We start from the raw sequence: 24,211 nt of genomic DNA, 5'->3' as shown, positions 1-24,211 counted from the left end.
TTAGGTGTGTAAGATGTCAATCAGATCGACAGGTCTTCTCGCCTAACGTTTAAGCGCATGAAAACGTTTCGTTAAAACCGTGTGCAAAAGGACTATCAGATTGTAAAATATCGACCAATTCGGTTACACTTCAAACATATAAGTGTTTGTTTGCAATGTATTAAATATCTTCTGAAAGTCAAATCGGCGAGAAAGTATATGGGACCCTTCATCTCGATTTAAAAATGGCCTAGTTAGCTAATTTAATTTGTCTTCAAGTATTCTTGGAGTATCATTAAGAATATTTCTTGCGGTTTCAGAACATTCTCCCATCCAGTTTGTCTTTAACAGAAAATACTGATGTGACTGTGATATAATTAGTTTAGATCTATACAGATTGCTGAAGGTTATGGTCGTCATACTGATCTCCTTGGTCAATATTTCATTGTGTGATTTTAAGGTGGATGCTTTTTATGCTCGTTAGTATGTCCGCTTGTTCCGTTGTTGCTTACCTTGTTTTTATTTTGGAAACGTGACCTTATTTGCTTGGATTCATCAAGACTTACATGTCGGATGTTGTGGATGAAGCAGAAGACGCTTACTCTTCTGAAACACTGGTCTTAAACTTCTTCATGGGTCTCCCTGTGAATCTTTCGTTTGTTAATATTGTTTCCTAGTTTAATCGACTTTTGAGTTTAAATGGAAACTGTTGACAAATCGGTATTTTCTTTTCTGTTGTAGTGAAGGTCATTGAATACGCATTTGGTATGATTAACTATCTACACGTGTCCCCTTCTGTCTAGGTCCCAGTCGTGAAGCATTCTAAAAACATGGAGAGAACTCTGATATTGCTGTTTCGTTAGTAAAGTTCGAAGTCATCTTTACCCCGATATACCCCGCACCTTACCTTTTTCTCTCCGGTAAGAATCATCGAGATGGTGGATATATTTATATTTTTTCAATACTTCAAATTTACTTGAGAAGACGAAAACTGTATCCTACATCCTTCCCAACTCTGTCAACGCACTTACTGAATCGTAGAGAATTTTCAGATTTTGATGACATTATTATAAAAGATTGTTTCTATAAGACTTATTGGTTACCTGTTCAAACCAAATACAAATCAAATTTAAAAAAAATACTTCCACTTTGTAACTGAGATGTTCCAAGTTGAACAGGAGTTTTTTTAACAGACATTTTGTAAGCTAACTCTGCTTTTAAGATCCTTGACCTAGTGGTTGTAAATTGTTTTATAACATCCCACAAAAGAAGTGGAACGAACGAGGTGACAGAAATCTCAATTGGGACGTGCCTGCGTGTAAATTTTACATGAATAATTTATGATATCCATTGTAAGTAACAATTCTTTTATGACAAAAGTGAAACTTATACCACATAAAAAAGCACCAGTCTGACCTTGAAAAATGGATAAAGGTCACCCATTTGAAATGGCAAATTATTTCTGAAATGCACACGTTTCAGTGTAGTTATTAGCATATTATTGTTATGTACAATTCTTGGCAGTTGTTCGATTCATGTCTCATTAAAAAAATGTAAGGTTCAATCTTCGAGATTGCAGGTGGTAGACACCGCTGGTGGACAGTCCCCAAGATTTGCCGTAAATTGCCTATCTGAATTCAATCCAATAGTGGCACGGTTCAGAATGTTCACATGTACTTGATGTTCTTCCAAAATTATTTGACATCGCAAAATCACGAAATTCATTGAATTCAAGTGTACCTTGATTTTAACAGTTCTATCAATCACTTTGAATATCCTCCCGCCGCCTCCTATGCTTCAAACTTTAGGCCCTTGGCATCACTGACCAGTCTAGAAGGACGAAACAGCTGGATGGTACAGTTTAATTTAATGTTGGACTCTATCGTATTTAATTTAAATTTCGTGTTTAACGGTGCTATGTATGAAATAATCAGGTTACATTTTACATGGGTAAAGATCGTGAATTATTTTAACATATTCTTTTCATTCGACGGTTCGCACGTTGTATTCTCGCAAAAATCAGTCTGCTCGAGCGATAACAAATAATGCAAAGGACATCCAAAAGATGGACCAAGTCAAAAACATTTTTAAAAATCCATATTTCAGGGTTTGTTTTATGTCTATCATTGACTATATCGACAGATGGAATACCGTGTGTACATCGAGTTCCGCGCCGCAAGTGGTTTCTTCCGTTATAAGTATCTGTTTCCGTTAAATCTTTCGTTTTAGTATATTTAGGTGCAGATGAGTTGATACAACAAACATCCGCTAGACTGTATCCAACACGAAGTTATAAAATACCGGATGATTTGAGGATGAGCTGGACGTGTTTGATGCTCGTTGTACACCTTGTTCTCATATGCAACCATGGCAGTGCTCACTTGGATTAACCAAGGTCGAGTGTGTCGTCGATAAAGCAGAAGAATCTTACTCTTCCGGAACACCTGGTCTTATTCTCCTTTTATAAATCTCCGTGTCAACATTTTTTGTTCACATTTGGCCCTAGTTTTACTGAGATTATGATTATGTTGATGTGTTGGTATTTTGTTGTTTCTGTCCTAGTTTTATTGAATTAGAGTTTGGATTATGATTATGTTGACGTGTTGGTATTTTAATGTTTCTGTCATAGTTTTATTGAATTTGAGTTTGGATTATGTAGACATATTGGTATTTTGTTGTTTCTGTCCTAGTTTTATTGAATCTGAGTTTGGATTATAATTATGTTAACATGTTGGCATTTTGTTGTTTCTGTCCTAGTTTTATTTAATCTGAGTTTGGATTATGATTATATTGACATGTTGGCATTTTGTTGTTTCTGTCCTAGTTATATTGAATTTAAGTTCGGATCATGATTATGTTGACGTGTTGGTATTTTAATGTTTCTGTCCTAGTTTTATTGAATTTGAGTTTGGATTATGTTGATGTGTTGGTATTTTGTTGTTTCTGTCCTAGTTTTATTGAATTTGAGTTTGGATTATGATAATGTTGACATGTTGGTATTTTGTTGTTTCTGCCCTAGTTTTATTGAATTTGAGTTTGGATTATGATAATGTTGACATGTTGGTATTTTGTTATTTCTGTCCTAGTTTTATTGAATTTGAGTTTGGATTATGTTGATGTGTTGGTATTTTGTTGTTTCTGCCCTAGTTTTATTGAATTTGAGTTTGGATTATGATAATGTTGACATGTTGGTATTTTCTTCGCTTTTTTTCACCCACAATGACGTCTCTCTGCCGATGTCACGTGATATTGTCGTCATCAGTAACTGTGATTTTGTGTGAGGCTGAGACTAAGATGTAAACATTGGTTACGGTATATGACTACTAATCAATATCGGAATGATAAGAAACACAAAAGACAGAGGATTTGTAAATATGCTCAACAAAAATAGAAACGCACAAAGCTCTCCATTGCAGTACAAGTTAGCTGTTAGAAAATAATGGAATATTTGGTCAGGTATTACATCAAGAATGATCTCCTCTCTCGACAATCTACCCTGTAACACGGCAGGTCGGCGTTGTCCCGTTTCCATGCTACTGGGTAAGTTTCCGATCGTCCCAGGAGCGGTCGTCCGCGTGTAACGACCGCACGACAGGGCGGTTCGATTGTAACACTTGCGCAACAAATCCAAGACTGCTGTAGAGACTGCGTTGCATACCTCAGGTACTCTTGGCAGACCCATTAGTGCTCCAACTGCCACAACTTTGCGTGCCGAGGGAATCATTACGCGCCTACCTTATGTCGGACCACCTCTGACACCATGGCGGCTACAAGTGCGTCTTGACTGGATGCGCAGACATGGCCCGAATAGGTTCAGGGTGTATCGGTGAAGGCGTGTGATGTTCACCGACGAGTCTAGATTCAGTCTGTATCGCGCAGACGAAAGAAAAAGGGTATATCGTAGACGCCGTGAACTTTTCGCTGACGCATGCGTGGTTGATCGTGATAGATTCGGTGGGGCTTTTGTAATGGTTTCAGGAGGCATCTCCCAAGGAGTAAAATCCCCCTTAATGGTCCTGGATCCAAACCGCAATGCCGTTCGATACAGAGACCAGATTCTCCAACCACATGTCCTTGTTGCCAGAGTCTGTCGTGAATTTTTCACGGCAGGCGACGTTCAGCCTCTGGAATGGCACCCATATAGCCCCGTCGTCTCTTATTGAGCATCTGTGGGATGAGCTGGACAGGCGTATTAGGAAACGTCAAAACACCCAACTAACCGCGCCCAGTTTGTCATAGCATTAACATAACAATGAAACAACATTCCCTTAAGGTGATTTAATGTTCTCGTGAATTCAATGCATAAGATAATCCGTGCAGAGATTGGTGCAAGAGGTGCCCACACCAGGTACTGCAGTTTCATTTTGTTTTTTCGCGGTTAACCCAGTAACTACTGACGACACGAGTGACGTCACACAGACTATTCTTCTACAGTATTGCAAAGAGTAGATTTGTCCCTTCATATTGAATTTTGCACAAATTATCAAAGGCTACTGATTGCATGATTTAATTGTTCGTTTCTGTTTTTGTTGAGTATATATCACAGATCGTTCTCGTGGATATCTTATTTCATTGGATAATCGTTACACGTGATTCGTTATTGGACAAGAAAACAATTTATGCGTTCCGTAACTTTCGATTTCGCAAGATAGGGATGCAATGGAGACGTCCAAGTTACAGTGACAAATACCCAGAGAGGGAAAATTTAAATCGTCATATTTTTGTGGGGTGTTAATAGATATAGCTTATTTGACTGTGTATAAGATGATGGGTACTCTAAGCGATGGCGTACACAACATCAGGAGATTTAGATTAAAATGCATTAAAACAATGGCTAATGGGGTTGAAATTTGTCGCCTGAATGGAGTACCCGACATGTACCTGACAGGAATAACATACCATCACAGTGACAATTAATCACTACAGATAAAAAGTATATGGATGATATTTGAGGTATAAAACAACATGTACATTTTGAAATTTTGAATACAAGGACTACTTCTTCTATTTCCGAAAATACTATATATAGTTTCTCTTCTCCAAACAGTTTTGCAGTATAAATCTTCAAGCTACCTCCAGGATATTGTCATTTCATATAAATCACAACAAAACCGCCACCATCTCAGTCTTGTACTTGATTGACAGGTCGCAAAACAAGCACTCTCAAATAAGAAATCCGAGGCTTTGATTGTGGAAAAAGACTTTTGAGCATTGACTTCCATGGAATCCATATTCAGGGATACACAATGATATTGGTTCCGGTTAGAAGAAATGAAAACAGTGGTATTTAAAACACCGTTTACTCTGTTTATCCCAATTCCGATGATGATGTTATTCGTCCAAGGGCACAACTCGTATGGGACTATGGAAGACCCCAATAGCAACATTCTTAAAAAAAGTAAAAATGTATGTCTGGTAGGTCGACTCAACAGACGAAATGACCGGTCTTATTACCGCTTTTCTCCACTGCATACGTTGTGTTTTCGAAGCGAAGTCTAGCAGAGAGAGGAAACACTACGACAGCCTATTCTGTCAAATCTACTTCCTTACAACCTTTGAAACTGTGCAATTGTCGTTACATCGATATATATATATATATATGGATTTCCAGAAAGCGTTCGATAAAGTCCGATACAACAGCATTTTAAGTAAAACGACATGAGGAACCTTTCCATACCATTCTGACTGGAGTGGTGTACACTCGGTAGTTCCCCAGGGATCGCACCTTTCCGACTGGAGCTGTGCATCCTCGGTAGTTCCTCAGAGATTGCACCTTTCTGACTGGAGCGGTGTACACTCGGTAGTTCCCAGGGATCGTACCTTTACGACTGGAGCTGGTCACCCTCCTCAGTTCCCCAGGGATCGCACCTTTCCGACTGAAGCGGTGTACCCTCGGTAGTTCCCCAGGGATCGCACCTTTCCGACTGGAGCGGTGCACCATCGGTAGTTCCCCAGGGATCCTACTTTTCCGACTGGAGCGGTGTACCCTCGGTAATTCCCCAGGAATGCACCTTTCCGACTGGAGCTGTGCATCCTCGGTAGTTCCTCAGAGATTGCACCTTTCTGACTGGAGCGGTGTACACTCGGTAGTTCCCCAGAGATTGCACCTTTCCGACTGGAGCGGTGTACACTCGGTAGTTCCCAGGGATCGTACCTTTACGACTGGAGCTGGTCACCCTCCTCAGTTCCCCAGGGATCGCACCTTTCCGACTGGAGCGGTGTACCCTCGGTAGCTCCCCAGGGATCGCACCTTTCCGACTGGTGCGGTGTACCCTCGGTAATTCCCCAGGAATGCACCTTTCCGACTGGAGCGGTGCACCATCGGTAGTTCCCCAGGGATCGCACCTTTCCGACTGGAGCGGTGTACCCTCGGTAGTTCCCCAGGGATCCTACTTTTCCGACTGGAGCGGTGTACCCTCGGTAGTTCCCCTGGGATCGCACCTTTCCGACTGGAGCGGTGTACACTCGGTAGTTCCCCAGTGATCGCACCTGTCCGACTGGAGCAGTGTACCCTCCTTAGTTCCCCAGAGATTGCACCTTTCCGACTGGAGCGGTGTACCCTCGGTAGTTCCCCAGGGATCGCACCTTTCCGACTGGAGCTGTGTACCCTCGTAGTTCCCAAGGGATTGCACCTTTCCGACTGGAGCGGTGTACCCTCGTAGTTCCCAATGGATTGCACCTTTCTGACTGGAGCGGTGTACACTCGGTAGCTCCCCAATGATCACACCTTTCCGATTGGAGTGGTGAACCTTCGGTAGTTCCCAAGGATCGCAACTTTCCGACTAGAGCGGTGTACCCTCCTTAGTTCCCCAGGGATCGCACCTTTCCGACTAAAGCGGTGTACACTCGGTAGTTCCCAGGGATCGCACCTTTCTGACTGGAGCAGTGTACCCTCTTTAGTTCCCCAGAGATTGCACCTTTCCGACTGGAGCGGTGTACACTCGGTAGCTCCTCAGGGATCACACCTTTCTGACTGGAGTGGTGAACCCTCGGTAGTTCCCCCGGGATCGCACCTTTCCGACTAAAGCGGTGTACACTCGGTAGTTCCCAAGGATCGCACCTTTCTGACTGGAGTGGTGTACCCTCCTTAGTTCCCCAGGGATTGCACCTTTCCGACTGGAGCGGTGTACCCTCGTAGTTCCCCAGGGATCGCACCTTTCTGACTGGAGTGGTGTACCCTCGGTAGTTCCCCAGGGATCGCTCCTTTCCGACTGGAGCGGTGTACACTCGGTAGTTCCCAGTGATCGCACCTTTCCGACTGGAGCGGTGTACCCTCGTAGTTCCCCAGGGATCGCACCTTTCCGACTGGAGCGGTGTACCCTCGTAGTTCCCCATGGATCGCTCCTTTCCGACTGGAGCGGTGTACACTCGGTAGCTCCCCAGGGATCGCTCCTTTCCGACTGGAGCGGTGTACCATCGGTAGTTCCCCAGGGATCGCACCTTTCTGACTGGAGCGGTGTACCCTTGTAGTTCTCCAGGGACCGCTCCTTTCCGACTGGAGCGGTGTACACTCGGTAGCTCCCCAGGGATCGCACCTTTCCGACTGGAGCGGTGTACCCTCGTAGTTCCCCAGGGATTGCACCTTTCCGACTGGAGCGGTGTACCCTCGTAGTTCCTCGGGGATCGCACCTTTCCGACTGGAGCGGTGTACCCTCCTTAGTTCCCCAGGGATCGCACCTTTCCAACTAAAGCGGTGTACACTCGGTAGCTCCCCAGAGATCGTTACTCGGACTAACATTCTTCGTCATATATATAGATTACCCACTTGATACAATACAGTCTGAGGCTTACCCTTCTGCAGACGACACGGCATTATTTAGATGTATCCATGGAAGTGCTGATGTAAATATACTCCAAGATCTGGTAGCTTGGATTGCCAAATGGCTACCGAAATTCCTTCCACAACTATGTTAGTTAATGTGTATTGGAAGCAATAACGATGAAAGAATTAATAGCAAAAAAAACAAAATTGCAAGAAGTAGACAATGACAACAGGGGAGTAGTTATTAGACCAACCTCTTCTTTTGATGAACGTAAAGTACGTAAGCTAAGAAACAAATTCTGTTTGCACTGTGAGACGAACTTTCCTTCTTCTTTTTTTTTAAATATCTACAACTTTTCGTTACTGTACAAGACAATAGCTTAGTACATATTGATATGCTTGAAGCTGTGCAACGGATGAAAACTCAACAATTACCTTGACTTAAGGAAATGTCCTATTCAGATAGACTTAAACGGCTTAGATTGCCAACACATGTCTTCGTAAGGATCGGGGGAGGGGAATGGGGGAGGGGGTATGATCGAAGCAATATTTCTGCGATTGCGGAGCAGCGGATTTCCTTTGACTCTGGAACGACATGAGGAACGAAAAAGCTATTTCAACAGAAATGTACACTAAATATAGGAAAATTTAAAACATCTCGGCGAAATGTTCGACAATTTTCGGAATTCTAATTTCCCGAAGATAACCGGAAATTTCACCGAGATGCTGTGACTGAAGAAAGACCTTTCTCTATCAACTTAGAACAGAAGTATCCGATGAATCTCGTATGAATTTATGTCATGTGCATAGCTAAATAATGGTCTCAGATCAACAGGTCATCCAGAGATATACCGCACACAAGTTACGGTCGAATGGTTTTATATCACCATGTGCGTCCAGTGATGTACAGTACACAAGCTACGGTCGAATGGTTTTATATCAACCTGTACGTCCAGAGATGTACAGTACACAAGCTACGGTCGAATGGTTTTATATCAACCTGTACGTCCAGAGATGTACAGTACACAAGCTATGGTCGGATGGTTTTAGATCACCATGTACGTCCAGTGATATACAGTACACAAGCTACGGTCGGATGGTTTTATATCACCATGTACGTCCAGAGATGTACAGTACACAAGCTACGGTCGAATGGTTTTATATCAACATGTACGTCCAGAGATGTACAGTACACAAGCTACGGTCGGATGGTTTTATATCACCATGTACGTCCAGAGATGTACAGTACACAAGCTACGGTCGAATGGTTTTATATCACCATGTACGTCCAGAGATGTACAGTACACAAGCTACGGTCGAATGGTTTTATATCAACATGTACGTCCAGAGATGTACAGTACACAAGCTACGGTCGGATGGTTTTACATCACCATGTACGTCCAGAGATGTACAGTACACAAGCTACGGTCGAATGGTTTTACATCACCATGTACGTCCAGAGATGTACAGTACACAAGCTACGGTCGAATGGATTTACATCACCATGTACGTCCAGAGATGTACAGTACACAAGCTACGGTCGGATGGTTTTATATCACCATGTACGTCCAGAGATGTACAGTACACAAGCTACGGTCGAATGGTTTTATATCACCATGTACGTCCAGAGATGTACAGTACACAAGCTACGGTCGATTGGTTTTATATCACCATGTACGTCCAGAGATGTACACGGTTAACGGATCAACCAATGTGACAAATGTATTTTACTGCAGTCATGCTGCACTTTTACAACTGAGTTGTCAGTCGAGCAGTTCAGAAAGATATGTGTAAATAAGTTAAGGTTTAAAAAGACATTTGCTCCATTAAACATTACAAGGAATGACGATGCATATATATCATACCTTGTTTGTTTGTTTTTTATTCTGTGTATTCATTTATTCTGGTGTTTTTAATGCATACATAACTATTTAAGATTCTAGCCAGGAGTTAATTAATAGTTCGTTTTTTTTTATTCAAATAATACGAATATATCATCGTGCCGTAAATTGGTTAAAGAATGCATATGTGTTGGCTAGTAAGTGTCTCGGTACTGGCTGACATTTCCCAGCTTGTATTTCTATGTATTGTTTCATATATAACACATTTAAGACAGACAATGAAAAATAAAGAAATTTGTTACTATCAATGTCTTATAATGATAATAATATTCCATACATTGAAAAGAAAAAAATAATAAAAGACAAAAGAAAGTACTTTTGTTAAAGCGCAGGTGTCTGCCTTGTTGTCTCCAACCATCAACAAGCCATTGATCTGTACCAGTCTGAAACTGGTAGTAGGTATATCTTATAATGCATGCAACCACACGTAACACCTTACAAAGAAAGCAATATAACTGCCGACCTCGTATTTCATCAAAATTACGTAAGGTATTCCACAAAAAAGCTACATCTCTTGACATTTACAGATAAATTTATATAGAAGTGTTTTGTAAATGATACTGTTTTTAAGACATATCATTAAAGATATAAATTCCTCTTGTAGCATATATCCACTTAGTTTAAGACTTCTAGAATAAAACAATTTCCAGAGACGAGAATTATTCAATATTACGGAGACAGGACCAGTCTAGTTTGTAGTCGTATTAACAGCTCATGCACTTATTATTGTAACAAATTATTGTTTCTTTTATACAATGTATCATTGTGGACCACGCTGTTGAGTTATGATGACGCCACTTACAGTCTGACAAATACCGCCTGTTAAGTTTATAGAACGGATTGCAGTGTAGACGTAAATAGATCTCTAACGTCGAGACAGATTTTGCACCAAAAACATGCACTCTTTGACACTCATTAGAATACCTCAGCAATGACATGTAGTCTATTTGGATGGATATTTGACATGCCTGTTTATACGCAGATATGTTAAAACTGTTTTTATTTAATTTCATTTAAACTCCCAACAGCAAAAACAAAAAAGAGAACATGCCAGTTCCGGTCCTTGCTGTTATGTGTTCTATTGGTAATTGTTATTGGTGGCATATGTCAGGGATATGTTATTGTTTTATTATGATATCGTATTAAATGCGCGTGTTTATGATTGATACGTATATAAATGCTACAAACAATATATGCATTCTTTTATGTACAAGTTTTAACAAAAACGAAATATCTTTTATTTAACCGGTTGGGTATCGCATAGACTGCATACTTTAATTTACACGTTAACGGCTGTAAATTTGATATAAAAGAGTCTCGGTGTAGGGCCCAAATGTGTCTACCAATGTGAGGTCTCAGCTTGACCTTAAGCTCCCTACTGAAGCAGACGACATTGTGTAACAAACTAATCGTGTCGTCTCTTGCCCTTGGTATGCATTCGTCTGTTACCATGATAGGTGATTCAACAGCCTGTATTTTATTGAATGTCTTTGGGAATTTTAACTTGTTCTTTCATATAGGTGCTTTTACGACACGTTTATTGCAAAAGTTTGTTTTCTTTGTGCCTAGCTCGTGTTTATCTTGTCGAATAACTGACGTACATAGACAATGCCTACGTTTATCAACAAACCAACCTGCTATTTCAATTCAAAATGAACAAGAAATGGACAGAAAGGTAAGAGTTTGCAAAATACACTGCAATTTAAATACGAAATTAAATTCATTTAATAGAGAAATGATCACAATTGCAAAATGGGGCCTCGATATTTCAATCAGCAGAGCAATCAGACATCATCAGTTCAGTTCAGGCGTGAAGATTTCTGCCCTTCCCACGGCAGGTTTGTAATTCTCAGGAAAGTGAGATCGTGGACTGTTCTGTGCTGTTGTTGTGGTTGTCCTTGTGGATATTCAACCAAACTGTTTTCGATGGCAAGCGGTGGAATTCCCGCCCGTTGTTCAATGAGGCAGTCACCAACTCCAACAAGGAGACAGACAGGGTAAAAAAGTCCCAGTAGAGGAAGATCTCCGTAAATACCAGGCCCAATGTTTTCTCAATAAATATGTGAACACGTGCTAATTAACATGAAGTTTTACTTTTAATTAACTTTTACATCACATGACGTACACAAACGGATGAAGAACATTGCTCACGCAACGCTATATTCAACTATGCACTATACATACAGCTCCATATTCCACATACAACACCGCACATTACTTCTCATACGACTAACTCCGCTCCGGCCACAACTCCGCACATTACTTCTCATAAAACTCCACACTGAACTCCTAACTCCACTCCGTCCACAAGTCTGCATATTACTTCTCATACAACTCCACACTGAACTCCTAACTCCGCTCCGGCCACAACTCCGCACATTACTTCTCATACAACTCCACACTAAACTCCTAACTCCACTCCGTCCACAACTCCGCACCTAACTTCTCATACAACTCCACACTGAACTCCTAACTCCAATCCGTCCACAACTCCGCACAGTACTTCTCAAACAACTCCATACTCCACTGCGTCCACAACTCCGCAAATAACTTCGCTTACAACTCCGCACTGAACTCCATACTCCGCTCCGCCCACAACTCCGCACCTAACTTCTCATACAACTCCACACTGAACTCCCTACTCCACTCCGTCCACCACTCCGCACCTAACTTCTCATACAACTCCACACCGAACTCCATACTCCACTTCGTCCACAACTCCGCACCGAACTTCTCATACAACTCCACATTGAACCCCCAACTACACTCTGCCCCTACCTTCTCATAAAACTGTGCACTTTACATTCCTGCACACTTCACATATAACCCCATACTCCATTCCGCAATCAATTCCACACTAATTTTCTCGTACAAATCCGCTCTTTACATACAGCTCTACACTTTATCTTAAACTCCATAATATACCACTCAAAATCGCAACTGGCACATATCGTACTCCTAGGCATTAAGTCTACTTTGATTTACTATCTTGGGACAATTTTCTCCCAAAGCGACAGATATTCTCTCTAAGAATATTTACTTATGGAAATGTTAGAGGAAAGACGTTTCCATCAATACTGTTGAGTACTAGTGTTCAAGGTATGCTAGTTGTATAACTAGTAACCTAGTTTGTCTTCTTGATATGGTATTCCTGATCAGCAATATCAACATAATCATAATTATCATAATACACAAAAAAGGTCTCAAATAATAAAAAATCTTATTAAAGAAAACACAATATTTTTTTAGAAATTTAAAAATATATATTTAAAAAAGGGAAAAACCTACCAATAAAATAAATTGAGTCAATGAGTAGTTCTAAACTGTAATATCTGTCCACGAAGAAAATGTATCCCAACATGCCTTTAGACATTTATACAGCTTGTCAGGTCCAGCTCACTTATCACAGGACCACAAAATACCAAAATCTCACTGGCCTATCACCTTATCCAAACTAAATCCTACTACATATTACTCCCTGTCCCGATCGCTCCAGCCCAAATTCCATTTCAGTCTGTGGAATTTATTCCGGTTCAACACAATTCTAAACGATTTTTATAATGTCAATTTCGTTTTGCATCGAGTAAATTCCTTTGTTTAAATTCTTCAAATACTTCATAGCAAAATCTCGACTGTCGAATTTTCTTAAATTCAATCTTCATTTTATACAAAGTCAGCTCCAACGATCTAACGAAATCCATTAAGACATTTTACAGTGTTTAAAGTATGCTTAGCAGCAAATTGATTGGTGTAAGATAAAATACATCTTTTTAACTGTTTGTGCTTAATTTAAGTATGCTTTTTCCTTTACATATTATGCATGTACTTTCCTAACATTCTTTCACTTTTCTAAGAACTGAACAGAAATTATAAACTCTTTGTCTGTAAAATCGAGTTCAAAAAAGATTAAAATTATCTTAAAGCCCCCATCTAAAAAAACCCACAAAATAAAAACATATAACCAAAACTCTGCCGGACACTTTTTACTAGTTTTTCTTGATTATCTTTGTGTGTGATTTCGTGAACCTGTTTTTGATATCACAAAGTTTATTCTGATAGTCTTTTTTCCGTTGAGGTTTTCGCTACCTTTTTCTTATTTTTGAAAAACTTCGTCTTTCTTCTTCGGTGTCGCTGATAATCATATTTTCTTTTCCTAAAACGTCTCTTTCGTCGTCTAAGTTTTTTCTGTTTTTGTTTACGTTTGTCCCTTCGTCTGTTCTTCTTTCTTCGTCTACGTAAATCATATTCACTATCCGGGTATTTCACTGGGCCACCATATTGTTGCGTGGCAACCATATATGAATTTGGTGAGCACGGGCCCTTATGTCTGACCTTCAGCCTTGTTTTCATTGTGCATCCAGTCACTCTCATGTGGCAACGAGAATAATAGGTATTTCCGTCACTTCCGCACACTTCCTTGGTATTGCGCCTGCGCCGTTTACATATCAGAATGTTTGGACACGTGCACAATGGAAGTCCTTGCATATTTTCCATGCATACTTTGAATTTTGGACATTTAACCTGCTCGCAGGATCCACCTGAAAATACACAAATTATGAAATTGAACGCCCGTAGACTTTTTAACTTTATCGAACTTAATCAAACAAGGGTTAATTTTAGAAATGCAAAAATTAAAGCTGATTGGAAGGAAATTATTATCAGTCTCCGAAGAAACACAGGAGTACCGTAATGTCTGTTGTCAAGCAAAATCAGTTTGTTAGTCGTTGCAAAAATAGATAAATATTTGTTTTAATGGGGTTTTTTTTTATATAAAATTCTGAGTTTCCGTGTTGTAGTTTGGGGAAAATTGATGTCAAAAATTGACAATCTAATCAATCGAATGACGTCATGTGTCATTAAATCTGGTTGAAAATTGAACTATTTCGTTTATCAGGTATATAGAAGACAATTTGAATGTGAATTTGTAGTAAAAACCAGCGGTATTGTCACTTTCCGAATACATATACCAGTAAATCAAATTGCCAAATATAAAATGAAATCTGACCACCTTTCCCAAGCCATGAGCAGGATATACTGAGTCAGACTATAGGCACTTCATGTAGACAGGTTAGTGCACTTCGTGGCGCTACGGTTAAATGGACGACAATAACAAACATCCAAATACGGCACAATGGTATCAGAATTATTGTGGGAGACGTTTTGAACCCAAATCAGAAACGTACGTGGAACCTTTAGTGGAGGCTAAACCATTTGGTTATAAACTCAAGACATTGTTGTAAAGTTTTTTTGTTTGACTTTTAAGAATGCGCTACAATTTCATATAAATGATAGATATATTTCGATAGTGTACGTTATATCACAGATATTTCTGTTTATCAAAATCGTGACAAATTTCGACTTCAGATGAAGAGGCTGGTTGAAACTATCTGATCGGAACGTTGGAGTATACATAAAAGAACGAACAAAAGCTTTTTATCCTTTGCTAGATCATGAAATTTTCGTGATTTATTTTCGTGTACAGTGTTCCGAAAGAAAGTTGTGAAAAGTATTGTATGCTTCCCCAACACGCTCCACTTGATACTGCTGTTCGGAGAGGATTTTATTGGCCGTGTTTAGTAACAGAGGCCGGCGAGGAGGGTTATACGATAACCTCACAAGTTGTTTTATTAAGATTTAACATCCACTCTCTTCAGAAGCCGTTGACATAAAGCTATCATCACCCACATATTTAGTTACAACGACCATCAATCGCCATTACCGCAAAGAAGTCTGGCAGTAGACAGGGCGGTATATCACGCTGTAATCACGTTTGTGATCACGCACGGTTAGGGAATGAACGAGAACAGACGAATTGAATTAGTCTACAATAGAAATTGTCTTGCTGGAGTTTCACAAACGCTCTCTCATTTTTCATTTAATATACACGGTATTCGCTGATTGAAGACGTCACTTTGTAGCGACTAGGGACGCATGTTACAGAATGACTAGTCAAACGTTTACACAATACGCTTGTCGAAATCTACTGGCACACTAAGAACGATAGCCACAGGAGTTTGTGGTATGTCAGTGGAAATTTTCTTATTAATACTCCCTAACCAAAATTGTTCCTTCGCGTAACGGGCTCTTGGGGGTTCCTAAACACCTATTTCCGGTTTACCAAGCATCTGGTGTGGTCAATAAAACGTTTGATTAGCATGCTTCTCATTACAGAAGGAAGTCGATGATGCAACATAGATGTATCAGTAAAACTTAATTACAGTTACATCCGCTTGTAACGCGTATTAAAAGGAATTTTATAAGTGGCAGTTTCTGATTACGTTTGATTTAAAGTAAGTAAAAAAAGGTTTGGTTGAAATTGTCTTCATGGAAAACAGGGAATCTTTGAATTGGTAAAGACCGACGTCATTTCAAAGTCTGTTATGTAAACGTCAATTTAACATTAGAATTTCTAGAAGGCAGGAAAAACTAAATGTGGACCATTTACGTGTAGTGTTTAATACATCTCGACTCCAAACGAGCCGTTTTGACAACATAACTGCTATTAATAAATCCATCACCATTAAATTTCAGTCGTAATTTGCTATTTACGATAAATACTGCTGTCAGCATATTTATTAAGAATCTTGTCAAAATTCATTATCTATTTCTGGAGACATGTATAGTAATATTAACTGACATTAAGTGCGCCAGTCATTATAACCATTATTTATATATGAAGATGGGTGTGTTCGGCAGACTTTTACTGGGATTGGCAATTCAAGAACATCGTTTTGATATACAAATATAGATTGATATATTGATTTAAGATTAAATCCTCAGACAGGAGTTCAACAAACGTCAATTTATCAATTAATTTATTAAAGGATATCATTACAATCAATTAACATTGCCATCGAACCCTCTGCTCATTAGAACGCTCAACTATCCATAGTGTTGCGTATAATAGAATGTAAAGATATTATTATGTATAATTGTGTGTAATATTAGCAGATATCGGATACGCACCGCTTTAAACCTACAAGGATAAGATCTCTCATATCTTCTATCAGACAAGTACTCTAACTGGGTTGGTCGTGTTACATACAGTAACTGTTGGTGACACTGTGCGAAACGCGACACCCCGTGCCTATACCCCGGCAAGTCTTGTTATCGAATGTGGATACAGTATAAAAGAAGGCTGGCTTTGTTTTACCCGGTTTTTTATGGCTAGATGGACACGAGGTTGTAATTTTGAAGTAGGTTCTGGTTGACGTTATCTTTTGTCACTATGACGTATTAAATGATTTAATATACAGTTCGTGTCTCAGAAACTGTCAACTTTAATCCTAGTTAAAAAGCATCGCTAGTTTTATATTATATTGTCAGACATTTTAAACCGTCATTAGTCTTCCCAAAATAGATCACAACCAACTAAATGCTATAATTAAGTGACTACAAACCAAATATAATTTTCTAAATGATTGTATAATTTGCATTTTGATGTGAAACGCTGCACATAATTTGACGTAAGTTGTCAATGCCCTGTGAGAATCAGTTTCGAGGAGTTCCGAACAAGGACAAAACTGAAGAAAATTCATCTTGTTATCTGCTTCAGTCGGTTATTATTCCTAATCGTGACTATCCATTCGAGATAAATTGATAAAAAATTGATACAAATCACGATTAAAGAGCAGGGGTTAAAGGGAAGGGAGGGGTAATTCGTGCTTGTTTTTATTACGGGGGAGGGTAACGAGCCGGGGCAGGTCAAAAAAGTTATCATCGCACTAAACGGACAGAGGGAAAATACCGGGCCAGAGATATGGACTTCCGACCAGAGTTGAATGTTTGTGAAGATGTGACTGATGGGATCTCGATAAAGGCGAGGGAGGGACAAATCCGTTTAACAAAATTAGCAAGTTTTTTTTTCAAACTTAAAAAAGGGAGTGGCTGTTGAGTTGTTTTAAACTTTGACTAGAAATCTGTAAAACTTTAAATCTGTGTTTGTTAAAACGAGGTGTAATCGTTTATCAGCAAATTAGCAAGGTCAACTAACCGAAAGAGTTTAATTACGACAGCAAATTGGATAACGACGTTATCTTCATCAAACCACCTGTCGCTTTGGAAGGCACGCCTGTTATGAGAATGAGTAGCAAGCTTGATTTTTCAGTCTAGACCAGAATCTGGTGCGATTCTTCTTCTCTTACAATACACGTATTGTGGGGCGTACGAAGATTTGAATCCTCCCTAATTTCTAATCTCCAACCCCTGTCCTTTTTGTTAGTTTCGGGGTAAAACTCCGATTGACTGCATCAGATGATGAATTGGCAATTATAACTTAAATTTGTGCTGGAAAACAGCATACGTTATATTTTTTAAGTTAAATCTTGACAAGTATCCGAGTATAAATTTCGTGTTCATCAGTCTCCAGATAAGACATACTCAGATACTTACAACACCCAATGCTGGGGCTATTATAGGTTTCTTTTATAGTGTCATCACACAGAAATGTCCTACCTTGGACACGATTAGACGATTCCCGATCACATCCTATCCGTATCGCCTACTAATTCAAGATGAACGTGGAGACACAACTGAGAAAACGAGGAACAATTTCTTATGTCCTATCCTATCATTTCGACAACCTTATGATATAAGTGACTCCAATGAATTGACAAAAGATAATGTTTTGTGAACTGAAAGAAATCCGAATTAAAAAATGAAACCAGTTGTTGCAAGAAATCTTCGTCTCATCTTAGTAATCTGGGAAACGGTTGTTATTGCATAAATATATATTTTTAAACGAAATTTCTTAATTTTCTTAAACATGTGATACCAACGCCAAGAGATTTAAACTGCTTTGATACAAGAATATTCTATTTACTTATATCGATATACTGAGTCAGAGAATAAGATTTCCAGGTAACATGCAACGACAACAGATTTATAAAGACAAGTCGAGGTTGGTTTCATAAAAAAATCATATTATTTGTACATTTGTGAAATATTTTATCTCTCTCGATCTTGATTTCTCTCGTACCCTCTCTATCTCACTTTCGTCTTCTTTTTTTAGTTGCACATGCATGAAATTGTATGCCTTGTTAATGTTATCATATAAATATTATCATGTATTGTATTAGAGGAAAAGGCGATCATAAGTTGAAATAACTTGTGCCTAGTCCTCAGCTCAATTTTGGGGCAATAAATATGTTTAAATCATCAATCATGAAATTCAACCACCAAGGCCAATCTTAATGTATAGATGAAATATGTGTCACTGGGCAGTGCGTTAATAATGCTGTACTAACTTGTGTCCAGTCCTATTGTCTTTCTCTAAGCTATAAAATATGCTTCAACTAAAGTAAATGACAACTAGGTATATTCAATATTAGTAGAGAGCGTTGTTGGCACGTGTGAAAGAAACGTCGAGAGCACGATGAGCGGTAACCCTGAAACAGACACAGTAGACTGACACCGTCTATACTTTGTAGGCTATAAAACTGATATGACCTTAATGTACTGACATGGTTTATATATCCCGACGAAATGGGGAATTAGCAGATAAGACGATCTCCTACAACTTCCCTACTGGCTTACACACTCGACGTCCCATATTTTTACAAATTCTTCCTTTAAGTGAGTTTTTCCTGTATTGCGATTAATTCTTTGCTTACAAATATCCTTTACGAAAATTGGAGTTCTGTCTCGATTTTTTTTAATCAGCGGCAGCTTTATATATATATTTGGCATCATTTCGGTAGACTGTAGAACTCATCATCCTTCATCAATACTTTTAAGTGTTCGCTTTAATAAGGAAACATGACAACCTTGTCCGATGTCTGCGAAACCAGGGACGTACAATACAGACAATATTAGATGTCTTATGAAGTGGTAAATTTAAATGCAAGTCCCGAGCTATGTTCATGTACTCTTAGGACTTTTTTATGACTCATAGAATTTCTGGAAATACTTACATTTTACCATGTGGGAGACTGATAAAAATATACTAAAGATTGATCACTCGTTATGTATATTTACAGACTGAAGTCTTTATTATACGTCCCTGGTGAAATCTACCACACAGCGATAAAATCCGCCGGTGTATATATTAACGCTTATGATATAAACTGTCTTATTCAATAGAATAAATTATTTACCGAAAGTTTAAAATGTGGCAATACTCAAACCTGGATCACGTAAGGATAATATGATCGGTCACCATAACAACCATAAACGTTGCTTTATCCGAAACTGAATGTCACGTGCTTTATCTTATTAACAAATATGATACATGTTTGTATAAAAAAGGAAAAGCATATGTCCTTACATACATAGAGAATTTTAGAGAGCTTTCGCGGAAGTTAAGTGTTTAAAACCGACCTATCATTAGCGGAAATCTCTTAAAATACTTCCTGGTAAGTACATTCATACTGACTATTTAAGTTGAAATTCTGTGGATTTAAAAATGAATAAAACGTGAAAATTTTTATTTGCTTACTAGAAAAAAAATCTTGACATTTAGACGAGAACGTTATACAGTAAACCGAGGAGAAGGTTGTTCCTCAGAAAATCAGTTAATTGAGACTGCGATCACCATATTCAAGATTTTGTGTAATTAATATAGACAATATTTCTGGGAGATGAAAGTTTTCAACCGATAAAACTATTTAAACTTTGCCGATGTGTGAGGTCAGAAACTCCACTAACAGATCCCCTCGTCCGATGTTTAACGTTCACATTACCTTCGTGTAACTACCATTTTATGTCCATTAAATCCGTTTTAATGCGTTAAATATCAATTACGTACATTTAAAGACACGTGCGATTAGACTAAGAAGTACGCACTTCACAGGATATATTTTCTTTCCTTCTTTCTTCACTCGGATACTTCAAACGACTTTGTTGCCCCAATATCTTTACCTGTGTGCATACATCTCCATGTATTTCAAACTTTTTTAAAATGCCGTTGATTTATTCTCCGCGCATTTGTAAAAATGTGAACACTCGTATCTCAATTCCACCTGGTAATCAATTTTGTGTTCTTCGGACAAGCATTATCCTCGTGTGTTGATATTAACATCATATACTACGTTACACTCGTAAATACTTATTTCGGGAAATCGAGGAATACGTGTACTTTAATAGTTGGAATCATCACGCAAAATTGTCGAATTTCAGAATTATCTGTAATCTAATCAATTGATTCAAGATGTTTGATTAATTGATTGACTAATTAATTGATTGGTCGGACGACTATTTATTTTTTGTAACCGTGTAGCATTATGTCATGTTTGTACATGATGGTTGATGACACTATACAGTTCATGTCCCCATCATTCAAAACAAAATCTTATTAAATTACACCCTTAATTATGTGTTCAGATTTTACTAATGTTAACCATATATCAAAGATGGACTAACGGGGAGATTTAGCGTCTATTGATACAAATTTAGACCAAAAATCTGCAGCAAGAAACTGTTTCGTCCCTCTCAGTTATTAGTTGGGAGTTGGAGAGATGTCGTACTGGAATTGCTCGTTAGTTTACCTGTTGGTTCGGTTTATACCTTGCTCTCATTTGAGAAGGTGACATTACTTACTTCGATCGACCCAAGGTTTTTACATGGCGTGTGTCGTCAATGAAGTGGAAGACGTTTACTCTTCCGGAGCACCTGGTCTTATTTTCCTTGTACTTTTTCAGGAGCCTCCTTGTAAATCTTTCTTTTGTTCATTTTTTACCATAGTTTTATAGAATTTGAGTTTAAATCATGATTATGTTGCCATGTTGATTGCGCACTTTTGCCAACACGAGGCAGTGCGATGTTTTATATTGTTGTCTCTTCAGCGATCACACTAACGACGTAATATTGGTCGCGTGATGAATGTCATTTATGGTACAATGATTCACACTTCTTCCTGGCTAGTTTATTTAGAGACACTGCCATACAAATGGAAATGTCCATGATTCTAAGTTTGTCACTGTTTGGTACAAAGCCAGATTATTACGTGTGGGTATGCTACGTCTACGTAGTGTAGCTATAATTCATTGGGATATGGACACGCGCGTTGTTCATTGCCTGTCGGCCCATTAATGTAATTCATTAGGATATGAACACGCGTGTTGTTCATTGCTTGCCTGTATGTTTGTAGGAGATTGATGGCCTCTTGTAGGTAGGATGTATACGAATAAACATGTATCATTATTATGTACCAGGAGTCCATGGGCGATGCGGACGGAAGGACGACGACAGAGGTTGGGGGGAGGGGGCAAATTGAGGAGAGGAGGAGAACGACGAGGAGAGGAGAATGAGAGGAGGACGAGTATAGTTATGATATATGAACTTGTGGTCAGGTCGAAGACAGACTAGACCTAGACGAAAGTCGACCGATATCAGACACAACCTAAAGATTAGTCAGGCCGCACTTAAATCAGTCATTTTTCCCCTTGCGTTAAAGATTCAACTTTCCAATACTTACAGATAATTTACATCACTATGGAAAGATGGCAAGATAAAACGTCTTTTTCCCCCTTTGATTCATCTGTGAATAATTTATCGAACATTTCTACCGACATACCTTAAAGTTAACCAAGCATTCGAATATTTCCTTCATAGGTATATAATAGTATGATAATAAATGCCTTTCAGACACAACTCGAGCGTTTTGTGTCAGACTATGTACTCCCACGGTATACACTTTAGGATTTACAACTTCTGCATAATTTAAAGCTCTCATTAGGCTGGGAATACTTCAGTGACAAAGCAAAACGCCTTTTACACTTATATATATCCTCGTATACATGTTAAATCGTTTACGACTTTGTCCCTTTGAGTGAAGGCATGTATAGTTAATTCCTATGAATGCCCATTGAAGATTACGTCACACTGGACTGAGAAGGTATTTTCCGTGTTAAGTCTATGCAAGCCTCGAGCCAGTTAGGACTGTAAACTCACACACACATATATAACAGAGCTACTTGTGTCTGAAGGTGGGTCTTGGTGCGATTTTAGATATACGTCATAAAATTGACTTTCAAACGACACCCCATTATATATGTGTACTGTCTTCATCAACTTACGATTTATCTGATCTTTCCTACAACTCAAGAAAGGAAAGAAATGCATAGCTTAATTGAATAATTAAATTAATTTATTGACAGATTGATTGGTTAATTGAGTGTTAAATGACATATTTAAATTTACATACACTGAAATGTGTATATATCTGACAGCTCATAATATGTTCGCGAATTCAAAACTTATAAACAACTTGAATAGAAAGAAAAAGTTTCAATGTCTGTCTACCAATTTTGCGTCTTTGAATATTTTTTTTATGTATGAAACAGCTTGGCGATACACAGTTTATCTGTAGATCCTATTTGATCGCTAATTACACGCTTGCTAAGGGGTCGTCCTATTGTGAGCATTGTCTCATTAGACTTTAAATGTCATATTAAATTTGTATTGTGAATGGAGTGATGAAATTCTTGTCCAGTCTTCGTTGAAGGGTACAGGATTTAATTTACTGATAACTTATATCATAAAATGTTCACATCGTTTTGTCCTAGACTGTTTCATCTGAAGTAAGATCTACATGGGAACGAGACCATTTTGCAAAGTAAGCCGAAATATTTCAGTTCTGTATCTAATAATAGCCATGACGAAGTTTATATGCTGAATAACTGAAGATGACACGTCGAGATGAAAAACTAAAATTTTATGAAAAAAGCAACGTTTAATCATATTTGATGACACACGCATCATTAAAGCGTCCTATCTGTCCATGTAAATTTGAAAAGACAGTAAGATATGGTACAAATGTACCCGGAATTCATCACACGAATATTTAATACACTTATTGAAGTAGAAAGTAAATAGTAAAGATCAATATATATATATATATATTTCAAATAATTAATAAATAATAATTACCTTTTTTGATTATTGGGTATTTAGGATGGATCCACATGTCTGAAGAACATGTCGGACAGCAGCCACAAGCATCTTTGACGATTGTTCCCGTACAGTACTGGACAACTGAACATTTGGTGACGTCACACTCTGATGGACACGGCACTAACTGTGGCAAGTCGTAACACTGACCCTCTCTCCTAAGGAAGAAATTAATCCACAGTAGAAATACTGCGGTATAATAGTTTCCATCCATGTCGAAACTAATGTAAACACATCAGCTTTTCTCAGTCTGTCCAACTTTGAAATGGAGAAAAATAAATTATTATCTATGATACTGGACTTGGGAAAACTCCTACTATTCACTTGCTCCCTGTGTTCCCTACATCGTGGTGTGTCGTCTGCTCGCTCAGATTAGGAGTTACTGTGTGTACGACTATCCCGTACAATGTGTTCAGTAGACAGGCTAACAATCAGCTGAATGGGTATACAACTCAGTCATTGGTTCAGCCAGCAACAGATAAGTCCATTGAGTAAGGTTACACAAGTTCTCTATCAGTTTTAATTAATCAATAACACAGACGTTGTACATACTTTTATATCGCTAAAAATTCATGCTAACTGTAGATCTATTCGTTTTCAGTTATTCTTTATAGTAACATCAGTTAGATGTTGAAAAAGTGGTGTAAAGCAGCCAGACGTTTCCCCTCTGGTGTGAATGGAC

General features: G+C 38.7%; 1 protein-coding gene across 1 annotated transcript; it reads right to left on the bottom strand.

The window, feature by feature from the left end:
* Positions 1-11,716: 11,716 nt before the first annotated feature.
* Positions 11,717-23,947, bottom strand: LOC132543503 (follistatin-related protein 3-like). The gene is made up of 2 exons (XM_060207012.1): positions 23,509-23,947; positions 11,717-14,180 (listed from the first exon to the last, which is right to left on the bottom strand). Exons 1-2 carry the CDS (start codon positions 23,741-23,743, stop codon positions 13,690-13,692), a joined length of 726 nt encoding a protein of 241 aa, XP_060062995.1. The 5' UTR covers positions 23,744-23,947; the 3' UTR covers positions 11,717-13,689.
* Between the last annotated feature and the right edge of the window lie 264 nt (positions 23,948-24,211).

This window comes from Ylistrum balloti, unplaced genomic scaffold, assembly GCF_031769215.1.
Source record: "Ylistrum balloti isolate Yb309-2 unplaced genomic scaffold, AGI_CSIRO_Ybal_v1 Utg369758, whole genome shotgun sequence".
Taxonomy (NCBI): domain Eukaryota; kingdom Metazoa; phylum Mollusca; class Bivalvia; order Pectinida; family Pectinidae; genus Ylistrum; species Ylistrum balloti.
The sequence above is the reverse complement of the archived record's forward strand: the minus strand, read 5'-3'. Positions and strand labels throughout refer to the sequence as shown.